The sequence below is a fragment of the Naegleria lovaniensis genome, assembly GCF_003324165.1.
Source record: "Naegleria lovaniensis strain ATCC 30569 chromosome Unknown tig038, whole genome shotgun sequence".
Taxonomy (NCBI): domain Eukaryota; phylum Heterolobosea; class Eutetramitea; order Acrasida; family Naegleriidae; genus Naegleria; species Naegleria lovaniensis.
This window is the reverse complement of record NW_025407860.1, coordinates 44,006-55,792: the sequence shown is the minus strand read 5'-3', so window position 1 is coordinate 55,792 and position 11,787 is coordinate 44,006. Positions and strand designations below refer to the sequence as shown.

Genomic DNA, 11,787 nt, shown 5'->3' with positions numbered 1-11,787 from the left:
AATTATTCATTGAAAACTTCCTCATTGCTTGTCTTTTCTAGTTCTGGCTCAATGTACACAATCATGTCAAAACTTAAGCCATAAGCATCATTTGATTTGTGTAAATCAATATCGCGGCATGACAACGGAAACACATTCATTCTTGTCTTGCCACCGCTTGTACTGGATACAAATACCGCTCCTCGAGGTGTTTTTGAGGATTTATTTTCTCCATTCTCTTCTGAATCCAAGTGAAAGTTGAAATAAAAACTCCACCATAAATGACTACTCTTTTTTCCAGAGTCAACATTAATGATTAATTCAGTATTAGGAGCTACAAACTCAGATGGATAATTATCTTCATCACAACTTTCAGAAAATAATATTGAGCTAGGATTAAAACTCTTTGATGACAGTTTCTTTTGAATATCTTCACGTCGCTGTGAAATATTCCATCCAAAATGTTCCTTTAAAATTTCAATTTGTTCGTTCGAGACAAAAAACGAACGTTCAATACTTGTCTTTTCAATTTGAGAAAGTACAGAACGATAATGAGATAGCACACTCTCAGAAATTGGCTGTTGTGCAATTCCAAAATTTTGTTTCAAGTGTTCTTTCAAAAGTTTCGTTTTGACGGATAATGGAATGCAAAACTGTGAACAGACTTGTTCAAGGAAAGAGGTTGGAAAATTTAACAAGTTATCGCTCTTTTTTTCTGAATAACGACGACCATAGACTTGTTCTACAAACAGTGCAAATTCCATATAATCATATTCATTGAGAGCTGGGAGTTGTAAAGAATCAGAAGATGACTCTTCATGTCCATAATGAATGGCCACTAGCTTGTAAATTCCATCCAAATTCATCTTGAGTTGTTGAATTAATTGTTTCAAATCTAAGAATTTGGCCAAATAAATCATTTGACACAACAATTGAAAAGCATTGCAAGATGCATCTTCAATTGTTTTCCTCTTTTTCGGTTCTTTTGAATCATACTCATCAGAGTCATACTCCTCTTCTTCATCGTCATCGCTACTACTCTGTAATTTAAATAACGAATCATCCAAATGATCTGTATACAAGTATGTGAGAATCTCTTCAAAGGCTTGACGATTAAGTTTGGCTTCATTTGGAATTATGGAGCTTTCTATGATTGAAAAATCAATCGTGTACAAACGATCCTCTGTTGGAAACTTTACAGAAGAAGCATTCATCACGCCATTCAGACCATTGGATGTGGTTGGTAGATTCATAGAGTCTTCTTGTTTCCAATGTCCATTCCGAAGTAAAACTCTAAAGTAACGACTCCGTGAGAGAAAGATCTTGTGCAAATAATAATCATGGAATGAAGTATGAATCATCACGTCGGGTGAAGGTTGATCCATCTCCTCATCAGCAACTCTGCTACTACTGTTGTTTGTAAAGGACCAACGAAGAAATTGATTTAAATATTCTTGTTGGGATGGATATTCCTTTTCAAAAGTATCATTGTCTTCATCGTTACCAAAAGAATGATATCTCTTTGCCCATCTTGATTTAAAACGAAGCTTATCGTTGGGTGAAAACATTTTTTACTACTTGTCAAGACAAGATAACTAGTTTGACCTTTCACATCTGGTTTCATACCAATGACATCAACATAAATCAGTACGAAGTCAATAGTTTTGAATCTGTTATCAAGATCATCAATTAAAAAAAATGCTCAAAAGTGAATGCAAAGGTTTTTCATCATGTCTTAATTTTGCTTCCCAATGTTACATGCTGGGTTATTCTTCCACCTTGCTACCTGAAGGTACGGGGCAGGTACAAGCGTTTGGAAAACAAGGAAAAATTTATTCTCGCTTACGATCATTGAGTTCATCATCGGGATCAAAGGTCGAGACAAAAGAAGAAGTGTTAGATATGGATTCTTCTTCGGAATATGATCTACTTGGTCAGGTTCAACAATTGGTTTTTGCATCGGGAAGTAATGATAGGAATAATTGTTTGATCGATTCTGATGAGCTCCATGACGAGATGAAAGAGTTTAATGCCAAAATGAACTCGAGAGTCAATGCTTCTGAAGTGTATGATTTGAAAGAGAAATTAGGTGCTCATTCCAAATCATCAAGAACTGACAACGATGATACCAACACTGATGATGAGAATGATGATTCAGACAGCAGCAGTACTACAAGCACAGAAAATCTCAAAGAAGTCTTTGATTTCAATGATTCAACTGCATTGACAAGGTTGATTCCAATTCGTATACCCTCACGCATTGGAAACAGACCTTTTCGAGTGAAGAAGATTGCATGTCTGGAAAGTGGAACGATTATACTCAATGAGTTTGATTCGAAAGTGTTTGTGATTGGAGAGATTGCTGACGGAATGGATCGGAGGACGGAGCTCACAGAAATTTCACTCAAGTACTTGGACCACTTCGGATGCAAGAACCAAGTGGAAGACGAGCGTGTGGTGGAAATTTTCACAGGCGCTGACTTTGCATTCTTTATCACCGAAGGCTTAGGTTCTCAAAAGAATTTATATTCCTATGGGCAAAATAGACAATTCCAACTTTCACATCCATCGATTTCTCATTCAGAAGTTGAAGAGGCGATTAGAGTTAACCCAAAATATTTCAATTACGAGAATCCATCCATGATTAGTTGTGGCTCTCAACACGCGATACTTGTGACTGATATAGGTAATATTTACTTTTGTGGACGTTTACACAACTTCCAATCCACGACCTTTATCAGTTGTAGAATTTCAACCATTACCACTGGGTGGATGAGAGATTTCTTAATCTCTAAGAACATTTACTTGGATTCAGACTACAACAACATGATAGAAAAATTTGAAAATTTTAGCATTAACCCAAGTAGCTCTTCGATGCACAATAGCCCAATTGTCGTGACAAAGAAAAATAACTACAAAATATGGCAAATAATCAAAAGTAGAGAGATACATACAATTTTCAAAAACTGGATTCACAGATACTACACCTTACATTTTCCAAAAGACGAAGAAAAACGAAAAAAACAGGTCCGCCAAGAGTCAGACTCTGAATCGGATTCGGAAGAGCCAGTGACAACACCTCAGGAAGAAGCGAGTCAAAATACTGCAGTGAATGAGCCAACATCTTCCTCAGCAACCCAGACCGAGAATACTAATACAGGTGAAGCAAATTCTGAGACCGAGAAGGCACAAGCATTGCTGTCACCCTTGGACATTCTTTCACAAATAATTACTGAGCACTATCAGAATCTCCAGCCAGAATGTGAAAATAATGTAAAATCTTCTGACATTTTACAATTGTTGAACCATGCATTCAAAGTTGATTATTACGAAAACGTCAAAACTAATCCCACTGTCTCTGGTACTTCTTTGGAAACTATTTTTGAGCGAGACTTCCAATACGAAGTGTTAACAGAAATTATTACAAATAGCCTATTTTTGGAAATCATGCAAAAGCTCTTAACTGATGAATGCATATTTGAACGTTCCATAGTAGAACAGTTTGCATCCATGTCTACTATTGGTTTTGCAAATTTCATTTACGAAAAGCGCAATAATCTTGTGATTTACGAAAATACGTACTGCTATACACAAAAAGGTTTTCATTATGCTAAAAATTTAATGAACACATTCTATGAGTCCATGATATTAACCAGTTGTGACAGATTATATCACTTCCCTGCACGAGGCATTTCCCCTCAAATGCTGACATGGAATTTATTGGATCCTTATATTCAAATTGGTCCAAAACAGGCAGAAACATATAGACACCGAAATGGCTTCGACCGTGTGTTGCGAGAATGCTACACTCCTGATTCGTCCATGATTGATCCCTATCTATCTGCGGTTGATGACGGCTTTTTGACCGTGTTTGACATGTATTGTGACATTTTCTATGCAACAAGCTCAGAATATTTATGGTATGACAAGCATGAGCAAACAACAGATATGAAAGACAATCAAGAAATAATTTCCCAATTACGCTCTATTCATAATCCATTACCATATGATATTGAAATTGAGCTCAAGAAGAAGGATGATGGTCATGACATTTCTTTTTACTTTAACACTCACAAAATTAGAAATAGAGGAAATATTGCAACCATTCAACGTGTGTCAGAGGGAATTGTAATGACCACACTCGATCGGAAATTGTATACTTTTGGTTCTAATGCTTATTCTGAGGCAAGTATGAGTTTTGAAACATCTATAATTTCTTACACGATGCAACAATCTGATATTTTGTAAAAATTCAATCATTAGTTAGGAGAAGTTTCAGTGGTAGTGAACTCGGCTCATTTCAATCTGAACGAACACATGACTGCACTAGAACCTGTGAATGTGTTTTGTGATCAATATGCAATGGTGGTGGAAGGAAAGAGAGCCTGGTCACATCAACTTGATCCAAAATGGTTTGGCAACATTCCTCAAACGATCCTTTTGAGACAACTTCTAACACCATTCCAGTACGGCAGTGAAGAAGAAAGTAAGGTATTTCCTAATACTTTTTACTTTTCTGGAGATAGCTCTGGAGCTCGCTCGATTAACGACTATGATGACGATGGACGTAATAATGACCAAGACAACGATGATGTAGACCCAAAAGACAAAACCATAACTGAGTTATTACACAAAGACTCTGAAAAGATTGTTGAGTTTCCACACTTGTCACTTTTAAGATATCGATACATGCCCTATTTGCACAAATTGAAAATGCATATTGTATTTGGATTGGACTTTTTCATTGTTTATTTCACTCTAGATAATGGCAACACGGCAAAGCGCATTATGGCAAACAAGCTCTCACAACTAGTGAATTCAGACAAGTTGGCAGATTGTACAATTTTCCTTACCAATACAAATTAGAAAACAACCTATATTTCTTACGTGAGAACATTTTTTTGTAAAAACTTGAGAGAGACCATCACCATTCTCAGGGATCCAGTCCATTCATTCTCTTTTTGGTCACTATAAATAATGCTTCTTTCACTGATCTTATCGTCGTCTATGTGCACGTTTTTAGACAATTCCATGCAACTAGGAATTGCTTTTGCTGCATATGAAATAAGCTCCTTCAAGCAAAATAGAAAACTTTTCATTCCTTGGTTGAAGGAATTTAAATTTCTTATAGAGGAGTAAAATAGATCATATTTCTCTCCGCTCTCCAATTCTTTGACAGTGGTGTGACTTCCTTTAGGAGTAATTTTGTACTTGCTAAATTTAAATTTGGATAATTTTTGAGCAATCATGGTAATTAAGAGAGCACACAAGCCCCATCCAGCATTAATTTCGTCCCATGAAACTTGTTCAGTTCGCAACGTCCCCATTCTCAAGCCATTAATCATCATTATTCGGCTTGGATTTTCATGAATTGAAAATAATTTTGCAGGATTAAATTTCTTCTTGCTACTTCTCAGCTGTATTCTCCTATTGTCTTCTGATACATTTTGCATATTGTCCAAATATTCAAAGTAAGCCTTCCAGTAACCCTTTTCTGTTTCTTGTTGTGCATTGATTTCATTTTGTAAATTCATCGCCTTTCGTCCAAGGCGACACTGTCTGTCGGTGTGGAAAAGTAAAATCTTCTCTCTCTCTTCAAATTCTTCATTTCGCAGCTTGTCCATTTCTTGTTTATACTTGTTAGCATTTGATTCAAGTGCTTCCTTTGACGGTAATTTCTTTTCTTTTAACATTTTCTCGAATCCATCACATTCTCTCTTCAATAAATCCTCTCTCTTCGAAAGTTCTTCAAACAAATCTTTCAAACAAGCTCCACACAGGGATTGCTGATGTAAAATTGAATCCAAATTTTCTCCATTCTCCAATAATTCATCAATCATGTAATTAATTTCCTCAATTCTCTCTATACTTTTACTATTGCTTTGAAAAGTGTCCATAATGGATGCTGTAGGAGAATTGAAATCACTCAGAAATACAAAACTTTCATCAAGAGTATTCGGATCGGAACTTAGTGGAGTCGGAGGAACGAATACATCTTGAACGTTTTTACATTGAGTACAAACGACTCGTTGATTCATCATTGGAGAAAAGAACGGATTGATCCATGGAGAGGTTGGTGGTGGTGTTTGCATGAGCTGAGCAGCTTGATTGATCAATGAATATTGTTGTTGCTGTTGCTGTTGTGGTTGGGAGGGCAACATGATGTTCCGATGATATATATATAACGGATGATGGCAACCGTTGATTTGTACAATGAATTGGAATTAGATGAATGTGCTGTTCCAAGGAGTATTATTCTCAAGTATTTGCATTAAATTGCAACAAACTATTTTACAGCTAAATTACAAGCAAGAGAGTAGGAACGACACAGCTCGGAAGAGTTTTTTTGTAATTTTCTGTTGTAACCGAGCTCAAACAATCGAATTTATATTATTTTCGAAATCCATATTCTCTCAACAAACACAAAGCAGGAGGATCTATTTCTGTAAATGAGTGATGATTGTCGAAATGTAAAGACGTTACATTGTCTTTTTGGTAGCATTTGGAACACAAATCAAAATTCACACACTCGTCACACTTAAATCGTGGGCCAGTAAAATTTTGTTCTAAACATGAGTCGCATTTGACACCATAGTTAATGAGCTTGTCTTGTTCAATCATTTGCAGAATGTCTCCGTATTGTAATTCCTGTACAGTTACACTCATATCTAACAGTCCAGATTGTTGAAAGTGATTCAAACTCTTGACATAGCTACGTTCAATGTTTTCTTGGCCCATATAATACATAAATCCCAAGTTCAAATGAGCTTCTTTGTTGTTTTTAGATAGAGCCATATGAAATAGTGAAAAAGCTTTCAAATAATCCCTTGTCACACCGATACCATTCTTAAACATTGAAGCAAGTGCAACCTGTGCACGGTCATTGTCCTTGTCAGAAGCCAGTGTAAAGTATTCTTTTGCTTTGGAGTAATCTTGGTGTAGAAATCTTCCATGTAAGTACAATCGCCCAAGAGTGAAGAGTGCTTTAGGATGATTTTGCTTTGCTGCTTTTTCATACAATTGAATTCCTTTTTCAACATTTTGTTCGACTCCTGTTCCATTCATGTACATTCTCCCTAACAAAAATTTGGCACCTGCATGATTACGGGAAACAGCTCGCTTAAGGCTTTCCATAGCATTGATGAAATTTTGTTCGACACCTTTTCCTTCTTTATGCATTAACCCAAGGAAGTATTGAGCATTTGCAACGTCTTTGTCAGCAGCAATCGTAAACCATTTAAAGGCTTCGTTATAGTCTTGCTCAACGCCTTCTCCTCTATACGCCATGCATCCTAGTTTATATACGGCCTTTGAATGTTGAAAAGCAGCTTTTTTGTAAAAAACGAGTGCTTGGGAGTAGTCTTTTCTTTTGTGAAACAGAACTCCCACTTCATAATGTTCATGTGCAGTTAAATCAATATGAGAAAGTTTTTTCAAGTTGGCGGTGGTACTTAGCAATTGGATGGATGTTGCTGGAAGTTTGCACTTTCTGAGACCAAGTTCTGTTAAATTGCTCAAATAATGGCTTTCAGATAACGCTTTGGCACAGTCGTGGTTTAGTACATTGAAACTTAAATCTAACATGGTCAGGTTTTTGAAGTGTGGACATTGTGCAATTCTGCTCACTGAAGGATATTTAATTAATAGTCCTCGTAACATTAATTTGGTCAATTTTTGTAAACTATCTATCTGAGTTATATAAATGATTCCGTTCTCACCAAAACCATTATAAGATAAATCGAGCTCCTTGAGATTGCTAACGAATGAACTTTCAGACAAAAACTTCAATCCTTCAATACCCAAATCGTTTTTACCCAGTTTAAGACATGTTAAGTTTTTCATATTCTTGTTTGTTGCAATAATATTAATGTCATTTCCAAGATAGTTTCCGTTCAAATTTAAGTCTGTGAGATTGCTTAAATTTTCGGTCATGCTTAGTAATTTAGCTTCCTCATGTCCAATTAGGACATCTTCCAAATTTAAGCTAGTCAATCGTTTCAAATGCGGACTTGATGCAATAGGTTTCATCCCATTGTTTTCGCTAACAAAATTGAATTTCAAATTCAAGCTAGTCAAATTTTTCAAATGTGAACAGTTGGCAAAACATTCCCAATGTTCTAATGGTCGTTCCGAAAAATCCAAAGACAGAGAAATTTCTAATGATTTGCGATACCATTGCTTTGAAACTCGCAAACAATTTGTAATAATAAATTCAGACTCTAAAAATTGTAAAATATGAAAAACCATATCATCAATCAACTCGATACACCTTTGCATTGGACGATCATTTCTGCATAAATCTTGTAAATTTTCTTCCGAATAACAAGATCCACCACAAATCGCATCATGATCATGATTGAGCATTTTTATTAATTTGAAAATGATGTTATTATTTGTCATCGTCATTAAAAATGATACTCGACAAAAACACCTTGTTGTTGCAGCGAAGACTATTCGTGTTGCGCAATCACTTGTGTTCTCCCCATCATCATGAAAAGAATTACTATTTCAAGAAGAACATTAATTCTGCTGCTTGGGCGTTAGACCATTTGGGCATGAATGTTGTTTCTTTGACTCCGGGACGATTCTTTCATCATCAACATGATACAAAAGAAATTCAAAGAAATACCACAAGTAGTACTACTGCTTTGAATGATCATAATCAACATATTCCGAAAGCTCAACAAGCATCTAATTTATTTAAACAATATTGGGAAGCTATTCATTCTTTCATCCAAGATGGCAGCAAGAGTCTTGAAGAGAGTATTCGTGCACTTCCTGGAGTAAATATTTCCAATATCAACAAGTTGGAAATTCCTGAAGATGTAGCCTATAAGCTCGCTCAATTGTATATGAATAAGCTCGATAAGAACGGCAAAATCCGATTTTTTGAAGTGATGGTGATGCATTTTGGTGGAATACCAATCTCTTCATTATTACAAATGATGAGATGTAATAATAATAACACTGGCCAGTCGACCACTCATGAAAGTGAAAATCATTTAAAAATTCTTTCTCAAACTATTGAAAAATTGAGAGCGTCATTGCAAAATGTACAATCCTTGAGCCAAAATGGAGAACATTTGGAGCGTAATATTTTAGGATATCTCAACACAATTCAACAATTGAGAACAACCATGGAGCCATATTATGAAAAGTTCTTAGAACAATTTATCTTAACACTCATGAAAAAGGAAGTGCCTTTCAATTCTCAAAATCTCAACGGCTTGGAATTTGTGATGCAAATGAGACAAGATTTGTTGGAAATTATTTCAACACTCCAAAAACAATCAAGCCATGTCAATCAGGATTACAAGAAGTTTATCTTGCCATTTTTACTTAATGATCTCAATACCAATCTTGTCAGGTTGTTGTCAAGTTGGTTCTCTCCATCCTTTCTTGAGTGTAAAGAGTTGGATTGGAGACAAAGCAATGCTCAATTATTGGAAAAGATTATTCACTCAGAACGTGTACATCCAATAACAAATATGGAAGCTTTGAAAAACAGATTGGCACCAACACCTAATCGAAAAATGTATGGTCTGTTCCATGCAGCCATGCCAAGAGTGCCACTTGTGGTGTTACAGGTTGCCCTCATGGATCACATTGCCTCAAACATGCGGGAAATTCATGACGTTACAAAAGATGGTTCACCTCAAACAGTGAACACTGCAATTTTCTACTCAATTTCCTCCACTCAAGGTGGGTTACAAGGTATTGAACTGGGTAATTTTTTGATCAAAAATGTGGTGGGAATTTTAAAACAAAAACGATTGATTACTGATAACTTTTCTGGGGACATTAATCAATTCAGCACCTTGTCACCAATTCCAGGATTTATTCGTTGGTTAACTCAAAAGCTGAGAATTGAATGCTCTCAAGATGAGGAACTGAAGAAGAAATTCCACGATGAAAAGCTTCTTTCAAAGTCTGACATGGATCTCATCAAACAGATCGCTGTTGAAGAACCTAAATTGTTTGGTTTTCAATTGTCACAAGATACCGTCATGAAATCTGGATGTGAGCTACTTCTTTCACTGATTGAATTTATTTTATCATCGCCAGAGGCAACCACTCTACATCCCAATGATAAGCTTCAACCAATCATGCTCCGATTATGTGCTAGATATTTGTACTCGGAGAAACACAAATCCAAAGCATTGGATCCAGTTGCTAATTTTCATTTAAGGAATGGAGCATGCTTGGAACGTATCAATTGGAAAGGAGATTTAACTCAACGAAGATTGAAAGAAAGTTATGGAATGATGGTAAACTACAAATATGTTTTAGAATTAATCGATGAAAATCATCACGATTACGTCATTAGTGGAGCGAAAATGATTAGACTTGGCGAATTGTTTGACAAAAGATTATTGGAATAGGTAAAAGAGAGTGACAAACAAAATTTTTGATGTTAACCAAGTTTATTTTGTAAAAGAATGAAACACAGATTTTCGACCATTATTTGGCATTACCACATCCATCTTACTCAAATGTTTCAAAAAGAGAATTCTTCCAATTCTTCCAGAAGGTCGTTGCACTCCTGTTCATCCATTGGAGGGCAATTGTTGTCCATTGCAGCCCTTTCATCTCTTATCTCAACGGATCTTGTCTCACCTCCATTGGTAAATGTTGGTGTTTCGACAAGCGCATTGTCAAAGAAATGTTCATCTTGGGCTGTCAGCATTTGTTGTTGCTGATGATCAACAGGTGGACTTTGAAGACAGGTCTCAGTCCCTTGTTGATGTAATGAACCACAGTTGCCACCTTGGGCATTGAATTGGTTGGGAATATCATTGCAGAGCAACACTGTTGGCAGTGACATGACATGTGAAGTCCAAATGAAAGGATACGCCAAGTAAATGATAGGAGAGGGATTCAATGGCAGGTTACTCCCTTGAACAGTTTTAGGTTGAGAAGAAGAAGCAATAGCTTCAGCAGTCGTGGAAGGAAATGACTCACATGATGAGTGATCATGATCTGTTCCAGCGCTGGATGAAGACGAGCAGGATTGAGTTTGTCGCTTTGTTTTCTTTACAGCTCTTTCCTCTGAGGAAGATTTCTTTGGAGCTTGTTTTCTCTTCGTTTGTTGGTTGTTGTTGAATTCTCGCTTCATTGCCCATGACTTCTGGACTCCAATTCGAATTTCGACTCCTTCTGGTACTTGCAAGGCAACCATGCTTGGATCTACACCGTTGCTGCAATGAACGGTGATCTCATGCAAGAGAGTTTTTAAATTACGAGGTCCTTCCCATAGACAGACACCTTCATGTGATTTGAGTTTGAATGTATATCGTTGCTTTTGCATTCTCTCTTTGAAATCACTGATTTCGTCGGTGATATCTGGGATGAGGTTGGTCAACAAGGAAGGAGGGGTGTGGTCGCCATCCATCTTGTGGAGTGTTTTTTAGTCTGAGCACTAAATTGTTTTCTCCAAGACAGATGAAAGGTTCCAAAAAAAGACTCCCAGTTCGCGTGAAAAAAAAGGCTACAGCACTGCAGGTTCCCAAGTTGTCTCCAACCTCAGTACTGATGCAGCTCGACGATGCTTAACTTCTCAAATCGGACGGGATGAGGTGCATTCATCGTGATATGGCCGTAGCCACTCCTACACCCAAGTTGATTGTTTTAATATGGCTTGCTGCTTCAACGGTTTGAAGTTATGTAAGGCTGAAAAGATAGATTCTTGTTCATCTTGGCATCACTTGTCAATAAATAAGATCTTGATGTGTGTATAATGTATGTAAATTCTTGAATCAATTTCTAAGGTGAAAGTCCTAAGAGGTTGGAATTTTCGAAAAGAACCTC

The 11,787-nt window shown here is 36.5% G+C and overlaps 6 protein-coding genes across 6 annotated transcripts; 2 read left to right on the top strand and 4 right to left on the bottom strand.

Annotated features, from left to right (window-relative positions):
* Nucleotides 1–2: 2 nt before the first annotated feature.
* C9374_009249 (uncharacterized protein) lies at nt 3–1,547 on the bottom strand (the record flags this gene model as incomplete). Its single annotated transcript, XM_044699415.1, has 1 exon — nt 3–1,547. One exon carries the CDS (start codon nt 1,545–1,547, stop codon nt 3–5), a length of 1,545 nt encoding a protein of 514 aa, XP_044544600.1.
* A 130-nt stretch (nt 1,548–1,677) lies between these two features.
* C9374_009248 (uncharacterized protein) lies at nt 1,678–4,845 on the top strand (the record flags this gene model as incomplete). The annotated part of the gene is made up of 2 exons (XM_044699414.1): nt 1,678–4,164; nt 4,243–4,845. The coding sequence occupies 2 exons, from the start codon at nt 1,678–1,680 to the stop codon at nt 4,843–4,845; spliced, it is 3,090 nt and encodes a 1,029-aa protein (XP_044544599.1).
* A 17-nt stretch (nt 4,846–4,862) lies between these two features.
* C9374_009247 (uncharacterized protein) lies at nt 4,863–6,140 on the bottom strand (the record flags this gene model as incomplete). Its single annotated transcript, XM_044699413.1, has 1 exon — nt 4,863–6,140. One exon carries the CDS (start codon nt 6,138–6,140, stop codon nt 4,863–4,865), a length of 1,278 nt encoding a protein of 425 aa, XP_044544598.1.
* Nucleotides 6,141–6,369: 229 nt separating this feature from the next.
* On the bottom strand, nt 6,370–8,343 carry C9374_009246 (uncharacterized protein; the record flags this gene model as incomplete). The annotated part of the gene is made up of 1 exon (XM_044699412.1): nt 6,370–8,343. One exon carries the CDS (start codon nt 8,341–8,343, stop codon nt 6,370–6,372), a length of 1,974 nt encoding a protein of 657 aa, XP_044544597.1.
* A 47-nt stretch (nt 8,344–8,390) lies between these two features.
* C9374_009245 (uncharacterized protein) lies at nt 8,391–10,361 on the top strand (the record flags this gene model as incomplete). The annotated part of the gene is made up of 1 exon (XM_044699411.1): nt 8,391–10,361. One exon carries the CDS (start codon nt 8,391–8,393, stop codon nt 10,359–10,361), a length of 1,971 nt encoding a protein of 656 aa, XP_044544596.1.
* Nucleotides 10,362–10,477: 116 nt separating this feature from the next.
* C9374_009244 (uncharacterized protein) lies at nt 10,478–11,371 on the bottom strand (the record flags this gene model as incomplete). Its single annotated transcript, XM_044699410.1, has 1 exon — nt 10,478–11,371. The coding sequence occupies one exon, from the start codon at nt 11,369–11,371 to the stop codon at nt 10,478–10,480; it is 894 nt and encodes a 297-aa protein (XP_044544595.1).
* Between the last annotated feature and the right edge of the window lie 416 nt (nt 11,372–11,787).